General features: G+C 41.6%; 1 protein-coding gene across 6 annotated transcripts in view; it reads right to left on the bottom strand.

Moving 5' to 3' along the window:
- pcnt (pericentrin) overlaps positions 1 to 20,947 on the bottom strand; it is a 65,653-nt gene that overhangs the window by 27,839 nt on the left and 16,867 nt on the right. For 3 of the 6 annotated variants that reach the window (XM_055212440.2, XM_055212439.2, XM_055212435.2), the window contains 23 exons: positions 17,701 to 17,956; positions 17,265 to 17,344; positions 16,930 to 17,152; positions 16,741 to 16,841; positions 16,538 to 16,649; positions 16,203 to 16,449; positions 15,927 to 15,996; positions 15,558 to 15,774; positions 13,670 to 13,860; positions 13,039 to 13,460; positions 12,235 to 12,850; positions 11,624 to 11,833; positions 11,323 to 11,475; positions 8,141 to 8,287; positions 6,027 to 6,187; positions 5,648 to 5,829; positions 5,328 to 5,545; positions 2,517 to 2,679; positions 1,921 to 2,112; positions 1,703 to 1,729; positions 1,126 to 1,358; positions 739 to 855; positions 551 to 571 (listed from right to left, as the gene is read on the bottom strand). In XM_055212440.2, the coding sequence (XP_055068415.2) occupies positions 551 to 571; positions 739 to 855; positions 1,126 to 1,358; positions 1,703 to 1,729; positions 1,921 to 2,112; positions 2,517 to 2,679; positions 5,328 to 5,545; positions 5,648 to 5,829; positions 6,027 to 6,187; positions 8,141 to 8,287; positions 11,323 to 11,475; positions 11,624 to 11,833; positions 12,235 to 12,850; positions 13,039 to 13,460; positions 13,670 to 13,860; positions 15,558 to 15,774; positions 15,927 to 15,996; positions 16,203 to 16,449; positions 16,538 to 16,649; positions 16,741 to 16,841; positions 16,930 to 17,152; positions 17,265 to 17,344; positions 17,701 to 17,956 (4,359 nt within the window). The remainder of the gene's footprint in view (positions 1 to 550; positions 572 to 738; positions 856 to 1,125; positions 1,359 to 1,702; positions 1,730 to 1,920; positions 2,113 to 2,516; positions 2,680 to 5,327; positions 5,546 to 5,647; positions 5,830 to 6,026; positions 6,188 to 8,140; positions 8,288 to 11,322; positions 11,476 to 11,623; positions 11,834 to 12,234; positions 12,851 to 13,038; positions 13,461 to 13,669; positions 13,861 to 15,557; positions 15,775 to 15,926; positions 15,997 to 16,202; positions 16,450 to 16,537; positions 16,650 to 16,740; positions 16,842 to 16,929; positions 17,153 to 17,264; positions 17,345 to 17,700; positions 17,957 to 20,947) is intronic. The other 3 variants (XM_055212437.2, XM_055212436.2, XM_055212438.2) reach the window with 3 other exon arrangements.

Raw genomic sequence — 20,947 nt, forward strand, 5'->3', positions numbered from 1 at the left:
GTCAGCCAGAAAACGGCCAAATCTGAAAAACTGATGCTTATGACATCACAGGCATCTAACTGCCCCTCCACTTTAAAATAATTGGCTACATTTTTCAGTGGCAGCAAAGTCAGCCAATCAGTAATGAGATTGCAATTAAGCCAGTAGGGCAAGCCAAATAGGTGCAAAACCACTTGTTTAAAATCCCCCACCCTAATAGAGCTATCTGAGACAGGTTTTTAGGAAGCTTCTAAGGCATTACAGACCCAAACAAAAACATTTTTGTCTACATGTCACATCACAGAACAAGGATAAATACCCCGTTCAATCATTCTATGTCACCTTTAAAAGAATAGACACAGATAATCGGAGATGCACTGTTCTAGGCTATAAAGAATTTCATCATGCAGCTACTACAATAGTAAGCCAAGACATTTTACTTTAAAGACATTGGACAGGGGAATGTATGTGTTTGGAAAAATGGAGGGAGACTACGAATGCAGAAGATGTCGCATAAGCCATGCACAAGCTGCTATTGGACCAGTACCTAAATATACAGCAGATAACATACCTGAAGCACCAAGTCCTCAATCTATAACATTCAGTTAGGAAATAAAGCCAGATCAAAACGTCAAATCATTCACTGATATATCAAAGCCATTCTGGTTAATTCTGACAATTTTCACTCACCAAAAATTATTCAAAATACTCAAATGTTAGGACATTCACACAGCTATAGTTCCAGATGTTGACTCTCACCCTTTGACCTTTGCTGTCTCCAGCATGACCTTTAGACGGCTGTCTCAACTGAGCCTCCAGATTCTTGATTTCCTGCTGGAATTCATCCCTCTCATGCTCCCGTTCTACCGCTTGTTCCTAAACACCAGATAGGTACTTGTTAGTGTAAACAAATGTAACACAGTCTGTGAAAACCCAGCTTTACACAGATTTGGGGTTTCTACATAAAAGCATCATACATAGTCAATATTAAAAGATATTAAGGTTATTTTTTCACAGAATTTTGAGTCCATGTCAAAGACAAAGAGTGACATCAAACTTTGATGCTCCTAACCTTAGATTAAAAAACTTAAACCTAAATTTTACATGCAGAAAACCATCATATGGGCCACTTCAGAAAACGCTTACATCTATAAACTGGCGGTTATGTTTGAGTTGTTTCTCCAGAGCGTCAATATGCTGCTGCAGGTCTTCAGTCTGCAAGCGGTGCTGCTCCTCCAGCTGATGAGTCTGGCTCTCCTGCTCCTCCAGGGCTTGCTCCAGCATCCTCAGACGGGACGCCATCCCACCGCAGTCCTTCTCCGCCTGACGCTGCACCTCCACGCACTCCTGCCCCAGACGTTCGGCCTCTGCCAGCAGAGCTGCACCAAAACCAGCAGAACTAGTAAATAACATGCGTAACAGCGACGACGACAAGCTCCCAAGCCGCAAATTAGGATGCAAACATGCACGGCAGCTCCGAATCATTTGTGCATCATTGATGCACAAATACAAAGCACAGCAAATGGAGAGAAACTGGCAAAGGAAGAATCATTTAGGGATAAAAAGGTATGCGGTATACTCTCAAACCAAAATTTTAAAAGGTACACTGCAAACAAACAGATCACATAAATAAAAAGCCAGACCGTCCAAAAAGTGCAAAAATGCATTTAGTATCCAAAGTTTTTGCTTTAAAACTCAAAAGTCTCGGAATGTTAGCACAAACCTGTCTCTTCCTCTGCATCGAGGAAGCCTACGAAGCAAAAAGAATTTGTAGGATATAACCAAACACTTTATCACAAATACACTGCGTGTGTGTGTAAAACAACAGATGCATCTTCAAATGGTAACTGCAACTATGCAATGAAAAAACTTGTGGTTATGTAACAATTTCCTATGTAATCCAAACACAGATTTCCATTAATAACATCACTGCCCTCTCACCCTTTTCCGTATCTCCGAGGCCGGCCGCGAGGGCTTCTCTCTGACGCAATAAGAGGGAGTGATTCTCGCTGAGCTGTTCCAGCTGGATCCTGGTACCCTCCAGCTCCTCTGCTAGGCGCTGCTGCTGAGTCTCCTTCTGCTGCAGTGTCTCCTCCAGAATGGCCTTCTCTGCTACATAACCTTCCATCAAACCTGGAGAAACGCAAAACGCACATGGTGAGCAAATGAGAAGTGAATATTTGAACAGACCATACAGAGAATGGTCTGAGAATTTTGATTTTGCAACTGTACAAAATGACAACCTACAGGAAACATAACAGCAAGTATTTTCGGCAGATGTTATGTGACCACATCTAAAGAAGAACCAATAGGAGAACAACAGCCCAAATTTGACACTGCGATGAAACAGCCCTCCTAACCTCCTCTGATCATAACAACAAATCTGCCATTATGTATGCAAAACAAAGACTGTCCTCCAAAATTTTTACCAACACACAAAAGCAAACATACTTACAAAACTGCTAATACTTCTAAAGAAAAAAAAAATACAAATGACACCAATGTAGTTGACTAAAGGTGATCAGTGTAGTGCTGACCTTCTGCCTTGTGGAGCTCCAGCTGGAGTTGGCTCTTCAAACTGGCCTCATGGTCAAGCTGCTCCAGGAGCTGAGTGTTTTGGAGAAGAAGAGATTCTCTGGCCTCACCTCCGTCTCTGAATCGCTCATCCAGCGCAACCTGCAGACCACACATCTGCTCCAACTAGACCAGAGAAATGTGTGTATTAAACATGTGCGTACGATTTGGCCATTTTATTGATTCAGATTACCAGCTTTAAGGCTCATCAGGTTACAAATGGTTTAATCCTTCAAGTTTTTCGCGACTCCACGATCACAGAACACAATCAACAAAATGTTACGTTTTTTTGCAATCCTGCATAATTTGTTATTTCATAACAAAATAATCACAAAATTAAAAAGTCTAATATACAGAGTAGACAACTTTGTTAACATTTCTGGCTTATTTTACTAACGCCCATGAACAATCTCTCTTTCAAGCACGCTGCACCCCACTACCAGAAACCGCGCGCCCCACAATTAACAGCCAATCGCAATCTCCTGAGCATATCATCATTACATTATCTCTTCTTTAATTCTAAATTTTTGAATTGCAAGCTAGTATAATACAATATTTTCATGAGTATACATACGTTAAAGATCTGCGTGGTTCACCTGCTGTCTCACATAAATGCCAAAAACTGGGTGAAGAAATGTCATAATATAAGGACCAGGGCTTGACATTAACTTTTTGAGGAAGTTGTCTTTCGGACAAGTACATTTATGTTTCACTTGTCCATGCACAAAAGTCACTTGTCCGGGTAAAGATTTATAATATATTATACCATGGTCTGTTTAAATACTCGATTCTGATTGGCTGGAAGGTGTGCAGTAAAACTGTTTAATGCACAGGTAGTTCCAGTCAGTTTAATTACAGTTAGAAATAATCTGCTACTATAAACGCGTCGGGTGGTTCTTCCCCTCTACGTCGTGCATTAAAACCCTTTAATGCATGGCTAGCCGTGGATTATCCCTTACATGTATTTTTTGTGTTTTGCTAATCAGTGGTGGAGCCAGGGATTTTTCATAGGGGTGGCCAGTCAGGGGCCAGCAGTTACTCTGGGGTGGCACATAAAATCTCTATCATCCAACCTTAAAATACTATTAAGTATTATAGTATTGCGTTAATCACAATGATGTTTAACATACAATTGCTACAATACTTTAATTTTAATTAAAATGAATTGAGATTAACATACCATTTATAGTCATAATTCAACCTTATGGTTTTTTTTTTTAACTATTTAACGAAATAAAACTTTTGAAGTTTACTTTGAAACCAGAATTTATATCTCCCATTGCTGAAAAACTATAGAGACCAGAAAATCATGTGAATTTTGTAGGCCACTGAAATGTATTTTACTAAGATTCATTTGGCTGCTGCTTGCTATTCTTTCTGAAGAAGGATGCTATATCTGCTGCCTTTCTCTTCATTTTTCCCACATTGATTGTCTGACATTAAAACACTGAAGCAAAACATTAAAACATCACCATGCTTTAAAAAACTTATTAGGGTAAATGTATCTAGATTATCTGTTATATATCAAATCAATCTAAATCCTAGCATTTACGCTGTAATGTTTGACGAACTGTCAGATTCAAACGGCTGTCGTGCTGCGCACACACATATAGGCGCGCTGAAAGAGAGATTCTCAATATCAAATAGATTCTTAAACACGATTTTAAGCCCATTATGTGTTTTACCGAACTTTAGAAGAGAAAAAATACGGACTTAAATCGGCTTTTTTGACACACAGGGATGAAAACTCGGTTGAAGTGCCAGTCATTTATATATTCACGCCGGAGCCTGAAGAAACATCACTCTCCACTCCACTCCATGCCGTCCCGCCCCTCCATGTTTTGGCGATCAGGTTTCATGCGCTTGCAGCTTGTTTAGTAACAATAAACAGTAAGGTGTAAACGTTTGTGTGTGTGTGTGTGTGTGTGTGTGTGTGTGTGTGTGTGTGTGTGTGTGTGTGTGTGTGTGTGTGTGTGTGTGTGTGTGTGTGTGCGTGTGCGTGTGCGTGTGCGTGTGCGTGTTGACGCGCTGTGCTCTCTGTTCAATATTCCGCTCGGTGTTTGCGCTACGCGTTCTGCTCTGTCGTTAACGGAACATAACGTTAAGTAACGTCGGACAACTAATTTTCTCTTACACTTGTCCTTCAAAAAATCCAGTTGTCCCGGACAAGCCTTAATGTCGAGCCCTGAAGGACTATAAAACAAATTGAAATGCAAGTTGTTGGGAACTAGGGACACAAAAGAAAGGCATCTGTCCACTATAACCTCATCTCAGCGTTAGCAAACATGTGCTCATCCCACCTGTCAGCACGTGACTACCGAACAGTTCTCCTTTCAGGTTTGCACTTAAACGGTCATATACATGCATAATAACAACAATGTTTAAACACATGCAAACACACAGTTTAAGATAGTTTTGGACTTTTCAAACTTTTTAAAAAGCAACCCCCCCCAAAAAAAAGATTGTGTGACGCACCTCTCTTAGTGTTAGAGATAAGGATTAGTTTATGGTCTTATTAATATAAACCATTGCTTGCTTTTATTATATCACTGACTGTTTACTTTATTTTTCCATTACTTTAGAACGTCTTAATAATAATTTAATATTAGATAAGCATTGGAATCCTAATTAGAGGGGGAAAAAGTTGCTCACATTTCTGGAAAATCACAAAAATAAATTGCTAAATCCTGGAGGGAATGATTACTTAACATTAAAATCTCTCATTAAAACTATTTCCCCATCACAAATACAACATGGTATAGGGTTTGAGGCACCTGCTGTGAAGATTCGGATACCAGCTCCAGTAGTTTATCCACAGCGGTACGCAATCGTGTGCAGGCTCCTAGCATGAGCTCTTCACCTTCTGCCTCCATCTCTCCCTCGGGCCCAGAGAACATACTCTCACAAAGCCTCTGAGATAACTCCAGACCTTCATCCACTGCCGAAGACCACACACTGCAATCAGGATCTCCCTCCACACCAGTCACGTCTCCTGAAAGGAAGACAGATGGTAAGACGCTTCCATTGCTGGTGGTGATAAACATATCAAAATTGCAAAAGAGGAGTATTTTGAGAGGAAGCATTAGTAACGCACCAGATTCATGTGGATTACTGCTAGTCTTGGCTGTCCTAGAGTTGGGCGTTTCATCTCCAGAGCGACCATGTGATACACAGACCCCTAACTTGCGGTTGACGTGCTCCTCGGTTGCAATAGTTATTCGAAGCATCTCGATCAGCATCCTTTGGAGTTTGTCACGTGCTGTCTGCAGGTCTTGTCTGATGATAACATACAAGCAATGTTTTACTAAAACTTTGTGTAAAATTTTAAAAAATATCTAGGCAGGTGCACACCTACAATCTAGCATACATGGGGGATTGGTAAACTCTTGGAATAACCATTACTTTCATTTAAATCACCCTCATCAAACATTACAGTTCCCCCGTTCCTTCAACATCCCTGCGGGTCAGCTGACCTTTGCTGTGTGGCTGTGTTAAGATCTGCTCGAAGCATGGCCAGCAAAGTGTCTCCCTCCTGGTTCTCCCTGTCTCTGCGCTGCAGAAGCGTTTCCAGCGTGTCCATCTCTGCGCGCTTGCCCTCCAGCTCCACCTGCAGCCCACTGACCTCCGCACGCAGCTGAGTAAAAGGTAGAAAAGACGTCAGAGACAGGAAACCAGTCATGACGCAGACAGGAACTGCGTAAGCGTTTGTCAGAGAGGTGTAAACCAATCGCTAACGTTTGAGGAAGTGGTCATGCATACTGAAAACATCTAGACTTATTATTTTTTATCTTGTGGCGTATTGCAGTAGTAGTCGAACAAAGTTAGGACACTTTAGGCTCAAACAGGGCAAAGCCAAAAAGAAGGGACAACAGCAGCAACTGTGAATGTAGCATGCATATAAATAAGGCTGCTATAAGGGTGTGTGGCGTGTTACACAAGCCTAAAAGAAAAGCATTAGAAGATGTAACTATAACAACCACCTCTACCAGAGCTTTACTAAGCTATAAGAAAAAAATTATGAGAAAAGAAAAAGGAGCTTGTTGGAGTTGGAGTGAAATCTGTGTCAAGGCAGACTATAATTTCTTACAAAGCCCTCTGGTGTAATTTTCCACCCACAACTTCTGATGCATTCATTGTAAGTTGTGTAGCAGAATCCCTAACACCCCCATAAAATATCAATCCAACTGTCTGTGATTTCACATCTACCAAGGAGAATAAGGTAACCTGGTTAAAACCAGACCATTCTCAGTAGTAACCGAGTTATCATCTGGCAAAGCTTCATAGACAAACATTTCCAAAGGGGCATCACCAATGGATGTCTCTCAAATGTCTCTGTGTCCAATTGGATAGACCTAAAACCAATCACATTGATGAAGATGACGTATGCAGAGCTATATCAGACTTTTGCCGGATCCAGTCGGTAAGACAATGATAACTTTTTTTTAGATATGAAGGCTTTGAGTGTTGTTCTTTGCTCGGGTTTTAACGATAATAAAAGTTTTAAATTGCTTAAAACAGACGCGATAACTGATTCAAATGAGTGATGTTCCGCGGCAGCATCCATCTTTGTAATGTACAAAATCTCCTTCACCGTCACTGCACCGTCGTCATCTTGTAAAGCCCGCCCCGACGTTTCTGATTGGTGCCGCGATTTCTCATTAAATTAAAACATCTTGAGATTTAAGTCATTATAATGAGAGTTGTCGTTTTTTCAAAATAAATACAATTACGGGGATAAAGTCATAATATTGAGAATAAAGGCAACACTGTGAGAATAAAGTTGTGAGGTTTCTGAAAAGTGTCAAAATAATTTAACTCATAGAAATACAGTGTTAAAGGTCACGTTTTTTGACTAAACTCTGCCCACAGGAATACGTCAGTCGCCATCTAAGCTTACGGCAAGCTAAGTATTCCGTTTGGGAAAAAAGGGACAACGTAATTACAAAGATGTGCTCTATAGAACCCTTCAAGGTTTGTAAACATTGAATGACTATCGGGTGCGCGCGCAGCATGGGGTCAAACTGTTCATACCATTAAGGCTTTATAATTTAATCTAACAGGACTGAAAAATGACGACTTGCCTCAAATGAAGTGAGCACTACAAACACAAGCCTCTTTGATATTTGCATCGTCCCAGTCTGCACATTAATTGCTTGCAGACGCAGATGTTGTATTTTTTTGTTTTTGAGATTCTGCATGAATCGCGAAAACTTAACAAAAGACCTGGTGTGATTTTCACAGCCCACGACGCAAGTAGGCATTTTTGACGATACCGAATAATACGCAACTCAATCTGCTGTAATGACTTTTCTGACCCCGACATGCGCAATGGGAACCGCCTGTGACTTGAACGTGAAGGGGTCTATAGAGCAGTTTGTCCAAACATGGTGAGGAATTACATGTAAGGGGATCTGCGGTGTATGTAGATAAAAACGGCTCAATTTAAGGTACTAAAAACAATAAAGTGCATTTTGTAAGGTTTTATACACCACTGATAATAAAGTTATGTATATTACATTGCATTTCAGTCAAGAGATCCTTCTTAAGTTACACAATGCACCTTTAACTGTACACGTGTCTGCTGTACCTGTGACACTACGGTTTCCAGTTGCTGTAGTTGTGCTGTGAGTTCACTCATCTTCTCTCTGTAGGCGAGTTCAGTTTGTTCATGCTGCTGTTTTAAAGTTTTCTCCAGCTCCTCGATAGCAACAGCCTTTTCATTTTCCAACTCACCCTTGAAACACACACACAAAAAATTAATAAAAAAACATGTAGTTGCAACAAAAGCTTTCTACTGCCATGTCATTACCTCAAGCTCCCCAAATGTTCTCTATATAGAACAAAAACTGTAACATGCACCAAAAACCCACACCGACCTCAAATCCTCAGTCATCTCACACATGTCCCTACATTTCCTCCCATCTGTAGGATTAATACAGAGAGGACCGTTCTAATTCTCCAATGGGAAAGTGGCCAACTATCAAAACAAGCATGGTGTAATGCCCGAAATACTACGATTTTAGCCGTCTCCCTTTAAGCTCGTTTTTGAAAGCATTCAAAAAGACCTCTTTGTTTTACCATGAATAATGGAAGCGATAGTGTACAGTACAGGCTGGAATTAGTTTAGATTAATTTAAGCTTAGAGCAGACCCCCCCCCCAGTGTAAATGTTCCCTCCCCCAACACTGCAATAGGCTTAGCCACGTTGATTACTGTGTGATACACAAACACACTTTCTATGACCCAATAAATTTTATACAGCAGGGGTGTAAAAGAAAGCCAATCCAGCTCATGTGAAAGATTTTAGAAACTATTAAGTAAATGTTAAGGGGGGGGGGGGGGGGGTCTTAAGCCATTTCATGCATCCTGACTTTCTCATCCTAAATATATAGGCAAAATGTCAAAAAGCAGTTGGACGTATGACAGAGTATTTCTGTGCGTAATGCACTTCGCCCAGGATTTATACAAGTTTCTCAATGTTTTTTCAAACATAACAGATTCATTCTAATAATTTTCCTTTATTACTTTTAAGGGCTATCTCCTCAGAAAAAGCACACCCACGGGTCAACCAGAGAGAACGGCCAATAGCGCACCTCAATCGAGTAAAAGTCATCAACAGCGTTGCACTTGAAATATTTGTCATTTGGGTTAAGACCAAGAATTAACAATGGGGCAAATGTGTGTTTTTAACCTTACAGCGTGCGTCTCCCTCAGACTGTAAACAAAGCTCAGGCGCACAAATAAGAAAAACCTGGGGCGCACCAGATAACACGTCAGCCGCGTCACTGCATTCACGTGCACGCAGTTCACAATAGAACTGGAAGAGAAGACAATGCTTCAACACATTCTAAGTGACCCACTGATGTCACATGGACTACTTTGTCCATGTCCAGAAAGGTAAGAAAAACATCATCAGTTATATTGTACATAGATTTTTAATGGAGGGTCAGCAAGCTCTCGGACCAAACCCAAAACATCTTAAACTGTGTTCTGAAGATGAACGGAGGTCTTCCGAGATTGGAACGACATCTGGGTGAGTCATTAATTTAGATCAGGGATTCCCAAAGTTTGGTGCACGCACCCCCAGGGGTACGCGAGCTGCCACCAGGGGGTGCGCGAGAGGAAAAATGTAATGGCGGTCTGTTTCTTTAAATGGAATTTTCCATACAATAAAAAAATAAAAAATGAACAGTAAACATTTCCTTTGTAATCGCTTTTATTTTAAATAAAAAACTATAATAAATTAGTTTTTGATAGAAACGTAGAAGACAGCTGCTGTCTTATTCTACGCACTGCTCTTCTGTTATGCACTGCAGCCACCATATGCGTGCCAACTCATTTCATTCATTCCGTATATATTATAAATATGCTTAACTGGCTGAAATCAGGGAAACTGTCAAGTGTGGGACGTCTTATGATAAAGTTGTTAGTCACGAAGGAGGAGAGGGACCAAGAGAGAGAGACGTTTTTATGGCAAAAATAGAAATAATGAAATGTGACGAGACATGGGCACGTCTAATGCACGGGATACGCGAGCAATGTGTTTTCATGCATGGTAAAGAGACCGCCAATGAATTATATAATAAAATACATAAATACTTACAAAGACACTGTAGAGAACTTATTAAAAGCTTTCATTTAATTTTGTTTTAAACTTGAGCTGTTATAATGAATCTGCAAACTATTATACACCTTTTGTGCGAACAGTAAAGGCTTTCGTGAATGATGGGTCTGCACGTTACGCACGCATCTAGAAGGAGAGCGCACTGCTAAACATGAGGAAACTCTCATATATCTTCTATTAGCTGATGGCAGTAAGTGTAAATTTTTTACCATAGGAAACTCGAATGGCATCTAAATATCACAGTGGTTAAATGCATACACGGGGGCGCGCATCTACGCTGAGCATAAATCCCAGATAGCAAAAAATATCCGCATGGCTTCTTTATGTCGCCAGCCCCAAGCTGTCGGCTATAGGTGCGTCCCACTGGCGGGGATGAAACTTTTGCCGCCGAATACGTCACTCTCATTTGTTGCGAGATGCCACCGACTGCTTAATTTATGCAAAAGCGGCTGCAGTGGCGGTCCGCCGTCAGACCTGTTTGCGATTACGCCCTTATGACGCTTACTGCCGCCAGAGCACCGCCGGTGGTCCGCCGACTCATTGCTATCTGGATAGTTTCAGATGGTGCAACACACGTAAATATTTTTCACAATGTCAGACGTAGTTGCAACCGGCCCCTGGTTATTTGCGCAAGATTAAACATGAGTCTTTAAAAACAAATCTTTTTAGCTTTTTTTTTTCAAGTGTGGATTGGGGGTGCGCCAACCCGGTTGGGGCATAGAAGGGGGTGCGCAGGAAAAAAAAGTTTGGGAACCTCTGATTTAGATAAATAAATAAATTAGACTTTATTTTCATTTTTGGGTGAACTATCCCTTTAAGATTAACATGAGATTAGCAGCAACAGTGTTGTGTTATGTGACTTTAAATTAGAAAAAATCTTTTGGCTTAAAGTTTGTGCACGTTGTTCAAATTTAAAGCAAGAAAATTATGTGCTCAGGTAAAAGTGACCAAATAATGTTAGATATATTTCAGTAATACAAACTAGAGAGCTTGAAACATAGGCTTGTTTTTAGCCTAACTTTGATGTAAACATTCAGATTTCACCATATTATGATCAATTTTTACTGCAAACGACAATTAATATGTCCAGTTTTGGGAAGAAAATGGTTGTGCAGAATATGGCTCTCATCACACCCCCAACCTCACCTTTAACTCTTCAATTTTCTGTTGTAGCTGTGCTACAGATTGACACTTAAGAAGCTCTGCCTCATCCTGAGATTGAAGTCGTTGCCTTGACGCCTGTTCCTCCAACTCCCTGCGCAGAGCTTCCAGCTCCCTGGTGGATACTTCCCTCAACTCCTGAGGTATGAGAGGCAAATAAATTAGGGGGTTATTTCATGAAAGAACCTATTTTTTTCACATAAGACTTACAGCAATTCATGCTGAAAACATCTAAAACGGAAAAACAGGGTCTTTAACCTTTTTGTAATCTTTATGCAACACATACCTGTAGCTGTTGCTGATGCTGTGTGGCCAGCGCGTCCATTTGTTGCTGTTGCCTTAGTTTTTCTTCAGTGGCAATATTAGTAATCTCCAACAGAGCGGCACTATGCTGATTCTCAAGAGCAATTACCTGCTGCTGAAGGGTTTCCAGAGCAGAATGATGCTCATCCTCAAGAGCTGCCCTCTGAGAAGAGAGGACTTCCGACATCTCCTCCTGCATGGGCAAATAAATGTGTTGTAAATATATGTTAGAAGACAGACAAAAAACACAAAGTATATTTTTGCATGCATCCTGTATAAATATCTTTTTAAAAATGTATCTCACTGAGGGTTAGTGAGGTTTATTTAGGACCAACTAATAGATCATACAACCTACAAATCGTACAGCTTTAAAATAATATGCATATTTTGCAGATCTAACATTGTGCCCCTAGGCCATGATGGGGAGGAGAGAATACAACAGGAACATAAAATTATGTTTTATTATTCACTTTATCTACAATACAATGTAAAGTTGCACCTACAAATAGGGTTTCTGGACTAAACTCTGCATGGCAAACAAAACACTTGTTTCCACCCAAAATCCAAACACAATTTATCCATCATGGCACTCACCTGATGAGCTTGCCGTAATTCCATCGCCATTGCAGTGAACTTATCCATATGGACTTTTGCTAGCTCGCTTCTGAGCTCCTCTCTGATGGTTTGCTCTTCTCTCCTCACCCTCTCAATCTCTCCAATCAAGCGTTGTTCTAGCAAGGCCCGAAGTTCACGCAGTTCTCCCTCCTTCTCATCCCGTACAGCCTGGATCTCTTTCAGGTAAGTGTTCTCTAGTGTATCCATGTTTGCCAACAATCGTTCCTCAAGCTCCTCCCTCTCTTGTTTGTGTTGTGCCTTAAGCTCCGCCTCTTGAGCTTCGAGCTGAGCCAGGTTGGTCTCCTGAAATACAGCATCCAGTTTGTCGAGCTCCACCTTGTGTTTTTTTGTAAGCTCCATCTCTAAATTCTCCAGGGCTTTTTTGTGATTGGTCCTTAGGGATTCCAGTTCCTCTTGGTGGTGTACTTTAAGTTCCTGACACTCCATTTTAAGATGCTCTAACTGTGAAGCATACTGGTCCAAAAGAGCTTTCTGGGCCTGTATCTCTACAGCATGCTTTTCATTCTGTTGATCCAGCATAGCATCTCTTTGATGGCTCAACTTCTCTTCCAGTTGCTTTTGCTCTTCTAGATGCCTAAACACATGACATAGGTAAGCATATACCTTCTATAGAAAAGATTGTCATTTTCTGAAACAAAGTGAGTGAGCAGTGTTTGCTTAAAAATATTTGCTATGGTGCATTGTGTAGTTTGTTGAGGAGACCTTTAAACTTAAAGTATCATTTATGCGTTATGCATTTATGGTGTAATAAGTGTCGCTGACCTGCTGAGGGCATCCTGTAGCTTGCTCTCCATCTGATCCTGAAGTAGCGCATTTAACTCCTTCACCTCTGCTGCCATGGCGGTCTTTGCAGTGCTCATCTCCCTGTCGTACTGCGCCTGAAGTTTCTGCTTCAGTGCCATCAGCTGAGGATTTTCTTCACAATCCAGACTCATCTGCAGTGCTTGAAGCCTCTCACTTTCTGAATCAAGGAGCTTCTGTACCTCTTCAAGCTTTTGCTCGAGCTTTATTCTCTCTTCTAGGGCGGCTCTCCTAAGCTCTTCTGTCTGGACGGCCAGACGCTCATCAGCTTGGGCCTGAAGCTGCTCCTTCAGCCGGGCCTGCTCTTCAGCGCTCTTTTGGGTGAATTCCTCAGTCACGAGACTCCTCTCTGTTGTTTGTGCCTTCTCAAGATCTTTCTGATGCTTTAAACAGGAAAATAAAAATAGCACTCAACAAAAACTGTGTGTATTCAAAGATTGCTTGAAGAAATTAAACAACATACTGAAAATGTTATAATATTGCCAAAAGGTCTAAGCAATGCTTGCATGAGCCTTATGACTGCTCAATGTACAAAAAGGTTTTAGGCTGAAATAGCCAAATAATAAAGACCTGCTTGTGTGTGCACACTTACTGTCTCTTCCATCTGTCTGAGCCTCTCTCTGTGTTGTTCAGAAGTTCTTTCCAGATCTTTAGAGTGTTTAAGAGAAAGCTGGCTCTCCAGCTGGGTCATAGTGACCTGGTGCTGTTGAGTCCTCTCCTTCACCTCCGCCTCCACCTGTTTAGCCACTTCGTGTGTTGACTGTAGTCGTAACTTGGTTATTTCTGATGAGAGAAAGAAAAATTTGGTTGTTTTAGGTATTTTTTACCAAGTTCTTCCAGTCAAATACACTTGGGGCATAATTTTCTCAAAGGTCTCAAAGTGAGGACATATAAACTAAAATGTGATGTTTCAGTGTTTAAAAATTGAACTTGTAAGGTCCATTCAGAAAAGCACTAGACAATTAAAGTCCCCCGTAGGCAGTTAAAACTCATCTTTGAGCATTATTATAGCACATGTAAAAGTGTTTTCCTGTTAAAGTAATTTCTTCATGCTTTAAAACAGCTTTAATGTGACTCGACACCCTCATTTAGTATACACGGATCTATGAATATGCAAATTAGTCAACACCTCAACTCAATCTCAAAGCTTGGACCATGGATATAAATGTGTGAAAAAGTCTCTGCCTCCACTCTTACGCTGCGTTCACACCAGCCGTGGGAAAGGCGTCAAGTGCGAGAGATTTCAATGTTAAGTCAATGTGAAGATGCGTTGACGCGCTTCTGGAGGTCTTGTGGCGCAAATGAGGTGTTTAGCGCGGCAGACGCATTCCGCCTCGTTCGCGTGAATGCCACAAATTGAGCATCTGGCGCGGTACACGCAAATGGTGCTTTTTGTGCAATTTGCGTTTGACGCGAATTTGCGGCTGACGCTCGAGTTTAAAAAGTTGAACTTTGGCGCCGTGTTAACCAATCAGGAGCCTGCTTGCTGCTGTGGCGGCAGCCCTACCCGAAGTCACTCATTAAACATGGAGGAATGCTTGATATTGTCCATGAGCAGTCACCCGGAGCTATACGACAAGTTCTTATTTCTATCTTGGAAGAGTGTCAGTGAGGACATTGGGCAACCTGGTAAGTTGTAAATACACATTTCACTTTTGAGTCATGTTACATTTATCGACCCGCGGCATTCCCACAGTTTTTTAAACAATTTTCCTCCATAGTAAGGTGACCAAATACAAACCGGTAACTCTCTTGATGAATGCACGATCAACATCAGCCATCTTGCAAACAGACAACCGCAAAGCACTTGAAGCAGATTTCGCCTCTGACGCGCATCAAATGCTTGCTTTTTCCGTGCGTCTACTTCTCTCTAGATGCGTAAATGCATTCAAAATGTTCAAGCGACAAACTAGACGCAGTAGACGCGATTTTGACGCCTCAAAAGCGGCTGGTGTGAACCCAGAGCATAGATGTACATGTAAATATATGCTTCATTTGACAGTTATAAGACACATAACAGCTAAGTCCGGTTTCACACAATGCATATGTAAACAGCGCGTTGCAGCACTCATTTTTTTGTGCTAATGTTAACAAGTTCAATCAAGTCTATGCAACATCCACACATAATATCTATTGCTCGAGCTACTGATCCTCTCGCTCAACTGTGATGATGTGATTGGTTACATGTGAAACCACGGCTATTTTATACCAAATAATAAAAATAACAATTTTTTAACAAAAAATGTATACAAACGAGACTGTCTTTAAAAAACTCCAGTTATATGGAGAAAATACTTAGCAATGGTGTTGAATGATGAATTTGCACATGGTTTGTCTTATAGTATATTAAACACCACAAATATCATATATAAACAACAATAAAAACTTGACTTTCACCACAGGGGGACTTTAAAATGCATTAATATGTGACCAAGTGTGTGAAAACCCTGCTAAAGTTATTTTTTTATTTTTAAGTTCACCTTTGATATGATTATCTGAGAGTTTGGCCCGGAGCTGCTCCAGTTCATGTGCGTGTTTAGTGTTGAGCTGGTCGATGTCTTTGTAGTATCGGTCAGTGAGCTCGGTGCGAGCCTGCAACAAGTCTTCCTTGTAAGCCAGGGCCATGGTGGACCTCAGATGCTCCAGTTCCTGTTGGTGTCTGTCCTCCAACTTCAGCCGTAGAGAGTCCAGCTCCTCCTGTACCAAACACACACACATACAGTTACAGTACAATCACCTTCTCTTTGGAAAAAGGTGAAGTAATGAATCACGAACATTAAGAGCAAGACAATGTTTTGTTGACTTTAAATTTGTTTGTGCTTATCACTCAAAATATGTATAAAATTCACCTTGTGTTTCTCCAGCTGTTGTGTGATTTCTGCCATAGTATCACTCCTCTCGTCATTATCTTCAGAGAGGCTACAAAACATAACATATTATTATGCTTTCCAATTGTATAGTTTATTGTCTGTTTATTGTTGTCCATACCACACTGTACACTTCCAGCTGACTTTGATTCTTAAAAAGACCATAACTTTGAAAGTTTCACATTTCAAAGTGCCACTTTCGATGTGCTATTGTTGACTTAAAAGTAGCTTTGAATAAAATGATAAGAAATTCTAAACCTTGCATCCCCAGTCTTGAGCACAGAGTCCTCCAGGGCTTCCTCTAGGAGGCGGTGCTGCAGCAGTGCGATCTCCTCCCGATGGCTCTCTTCAGTGGCCCGGAGTCTCTGTTCGAAGTAGGTGCGCAGGTTTTCAAGCTCAGTTTCGTTCTGTTCTTTGATTTCCTGACGCTGCTGAGCAAACTCCTGCTTTAACCGCTCAATGTCATCAACCCGCGATGACCGCGCTAGCAACTGCTCCTTCAGCTCTATACAAACAAGTTACAGTTTAAAACTGGACTCCAAACCCACCAAAAGGCAGGAAATGACTCTTTCGTGAGGTATAGTCCAACTTGCCTCCAAGCTCTTGTCTGTTGGTTCTCATGCACTCCAGCTGTGACCAGAGGTTTGAGATCTCCTGTTCTAAACTTGCCTTCTGTTCATCCCTTTCCGACTGAAGACGCTCAACCTTACGTAAAGAATTTGCTTCAGTATAAAATCGAAAGTATTTGGATTATAACAGTATGTGCAGCCCATAAGCAAGGTGGCCTGCTAAGTACCTCTTGCTTCAGCTCTTTTTCTCTCTGTTCTAAGGCTCGGGCACGGTCCTTTTGCTCATGGAGCGCCAACTTGTGACATGCAACCAGCTCCTCAACTGCACCTGGATAGACAAAATCGGCAAACATATCAACATTTAAATTTTAGCTGTGCGCTTGGTTCACAATGTGGTTTAGTGTTGTGACACTCACGAGCAGCAGCATCTCTATCAGCCAAGGCTTGCTTGAGTTCTTCCTCCAGATTCTTCACGTCCTCGTCTCTGGAACGCTGCAGCTCTTCTAGTCTATGTTGCGTCTCAGCCAGTAAAGCCTGAGCCTCACTGAGGTCCATTTGGGTCTTGCTTAGTCGCTGATGGGCATTCCTTAATTGACCCTGGAGATCGATTTTGGCTTTTTCAGCCTCAGCTTTTAGATCCTCCAGAGAGAATAAAATAAAACTTGGGTGAATTAAGATATGCACATCAAATGGCAAGTATTTGATGTGCCAAGATTTTAATTTAAAAAAAAAAACTGTTGAGAATTTTCACCTCCAGTTTACTGGCCTGCAACTGGTCCACAGAGTTCCTCTCTTCCAAAACTCTCCTCTCCCACTCCTCATTCAGATTACCTATACAGTGACAGCATATACATCAGTGAAGCGTGGGTTGATCCAAAATGAGCGGGTGCCTGCGGTCACCCGCGATTATGAGTCATCCAAAAATATTTTTAATGATATTCAGGTCGCGGTCAGTCAGGTCATTTGAAATAAAGATGCCAATTAACCATTTTAAACAATTACTACTTTTAAAAAATGCAGGCGGGTTAGTTGAAAACGTTGGTCGGGTGCGGGTTGTTTATACATTGACCCGCGCATCACTGATATACATACATAACACACATACTAAGTCATCAACTCTAACTTTATACTATAACTGCAAGCTTGGTGCATGTGGATGCCGATGCGGCGCTGTTCCCTCCACTCACCGATCTCCTGCTGGTGCAGTCGCCGGATTCGTTCCTCCTGCTCTCGGCTCTGCTCCCGGATTCTTTCCAGCTCGAACTGCTGCCGTGTCTGCAGCATGGCGCTCTCCTGCGACCATTTCTCCCGCAACGCGGTCTGCAGTTCGGTAAGGGCCGCCTCCTTCTCTTTTTGCATGTTGTCTTGAATATGCTCCAGCTGAGCTTCATGCAAGTTAGTCAGACTCAGCCGCAAGGCTTCAAACTCTAGATTGTGGTGGCTCTGATCACACACAAATAAAAAACAACACTTAGTTGATTTCATTTAAATGCAATTATGATGGAAAGCAAATGTCAAACCTTCAGTATACAATAAGATGTGTGCGTTTTGTGACAGTATCCCAAAATGTATGAAACTTGGTCAAAATAAATGATTTGTTGTTTCGAATGAAACCAAAAATCACTGACTAAATAGTTATGTGACTAATAGTTATTACATACTAGATTCCATTTAAAATGCTCTAAACTGAATATATGAGGAGTTTGGTTCCAAAACGCGATAAACTGCATTTTTTTTTTTAATCCAGTATCCGCCATGTTATTCTGTCATCTTTTTTCCTTTTTTCCCAAAACATGATAAACGCCACTCCTCCTCTGCAGAATGCGATAAATCTTCAAATCACAGCGCACCATTCCACGCATTGTAAACAACAATGGCGGCACGTTGAGTACCCGGAATCCTAGTTTTCCTCAACTACTTTGTAATTTGTGATCAACAAACAAAAATTGATAAATTGGTGGTTTTCTGTGACAGGGAAGAAACGTAAGCCATCAAAATCGAATAATTTACGCGAGAGGCACGCTGAAAAATGCCGGCTGTTGCTTGTTCTCTCGACAGCATCAAGCTTCTGTCATGCTAACACATTGACCCCAGGCAGAGGTGTAAAAAGTACTCAAAAATGTTACTCATGTGCGTTTCAAGCTATATCCAGAGGTGGTTTGAAATACTTTTCAAATCACATTTCCAGAAATACATTTAAGTCTGACCGCTCTGATCGCATTTGTGTAGCTTTTCAGTTACATCATGCTGTCGCGTCATGTAAAATGTAAACACGATTGTTGTGCCAGTGTGACGTCATTGCCATAGAAACAGTGCAGATAATCCAGAAAATGGCAAAACCCTACAGGACGCACAAATCGGATCTAAACAGTTGTGATACACAATGTGGACAGTGAGTCTGTCCAGTCAGACATGCAAAAAAAATCAGATTTGGACTGACAGCGTCTTAGTCTTGATAGAGAGGCTGCAAATAGCAGGGAATGTGAGCAGAGACTTCCTGGTGTCTGAAACTCAGGCCAGATATCCATCCAACTCTTTGCTGGCTTAATGTGTTGTCGGTTTCAAAAAAATCTTAATCCGACGAGCCCACTCGCGAGTCTCTAGCCCTTTCCCGGGCTGAGATACGGCCAACCCGTCCATGATCTTCCCTTGGCCTCAGCTTGGGCACCTTAAGTCCGGGGCGTTCGCCCTTCGGGTCCCTTATCCTACCCAAGAAGGCCTTTCCAACGAGCCAACCCTGATGGTCTAACCCTTTACCCGGCCGAGATACGGTGGTCTTTTCCCCGATTCTCCCACGGCCGCAGCCCGGGCCCATTAGGTCCCCTCTGGTATAAGCGACCCAAAGGCATCCAAGCTACGGTCGTGGGAAAACCAGGGGAATGACCGCCGCATCTCAGCCGGGGAAAGGGTTAGACCATCAGGGTTGGCTCGTTGGAAAGGCCCTCTCAGGCAGAACAAGGGTCGCGAAGGGCGAATGCCCCAGACCCAAGGCGACCAAGCCACGGACTTTGGAAATTCAGGAGACTGTCAGCCACAGAAAGAGTTAGAGAGTCAGGGGTTGGGTCGTTGAAAAGGCCCTCTCGGGTAGGATAAGGGACCCAAAGGGCAAACGCCAGGGACTAAGGTGCCCGAGTTACGGCCGTATGAATTTCAGGGAGTGGCATGCTGTATCTCGGCCAAGGAAATTAATAACATTTAAATTAAACTGGCCGTCAGCATAATTCAATTGGTTTGGTAAGAGTAAGGGAAAATAGAATAAAGTGATCTCTAAAAATTAAGTACTTTTTGACTGTAAATAAAATTGTAAGTAGTAAAAAGTACTTTTTCTTTTAAAAAAAATGTAATTAAGTAAAAGTAAAAGTACTGAATCTCCAAAAATAATACTTAAAAGGTATTGCGGAGGATTTTCTTTTTCCGGGTGGATCATCAAGCCTATTGGTCCTCCTAGTTGTCAATCAGAAGTGTTGCGCAATTGCATTTTTTTAAAAAGTGGAGAACGCGGTTCTTTTCTAAAATTCAAGAAAATCCTCCGCTATACCTTTAAGTAAAATTACTCAAGTACTTTACACCTCTGACCCCAGGAGATCTTATGAAAAACTTTCCATTATTTTACTTGAAGCCAATGAAAATCGAGCAGGACCAAAATATTTTACAGCTGATCGCCATCCAAACAGTTCAGCGACGACGTCCCAAAGACGACAGCAGCAATGACAGTGTTATTAAAGGCGGAGTCCACGATGTTTGAAAGCCAATGTTGATATTTGAAATCACCCAAACAAACACGCCCCTACCCCAATAGAATCTGGACCTTCTGTTGATAGACCCGCCCCACACATACGCAACCCGGCATTTGATTTGATTTGATTGGCTATAAGTGTGTTTTGGTAGTTGGCCCGTCTCCTTTTCCAACGCGTTTTCAAACATCGTGGACTCCGCCTTTAATATGACAAAGTAAGTGTTTTGATTAATGCCATTAAAGGAATAGTCTACTCATTTTCAATATTAAAATATGTTATTACCTTAACTAAGAATTGTTGATACATACAAAATAAAACGTAGCGCTTTTCTAAGCGGATTTAAAAGAGGAACTATATTTTATGGCGTATTAGCACTTTTGGGAGTGGTTCGACTCGCCTGAAAAGTCCGCTCCCCTTCTCACTCTCATAATGGGAGAGGGAGGGTGTTACTGCGCCGAGTCGAAGTACTCCCATAGGTGCTATTGCGCCGTGGAATGTAGCTCCTCTTTTGAATCCGCTTGGAAAAGCGCTACATTTTATTTTGTACCACCAAACTTGCTCGTATAACTACTCGTCTTAAATAGGAAAAACGTTGATGTGTTTGGTCACTTCTAACTTTATCTCTAAATGGTACCATTGAATGAATGGGGCTAAGCTAAATGCTATCGAAGCGTCGCAGCGCGCTCCGGCGCTTGCG

Source organism: Misgurnus anguillicaudatus, chromosome 8 (assembly GCF_027580225.2).
Source record: "Misgurnus anguillicaudatus chromosome 8, ASM2758022v2, whole genome shotgun sequence".
In the NCBI taxonomy this organism is placed as follows: domain Eukaryota; kingdom Metazoa; phylum Chordata; class Actinopteri; order Cypriniformes; family Cobitidae; genus Misgurnus; species Misgurnus anguillicaudatus.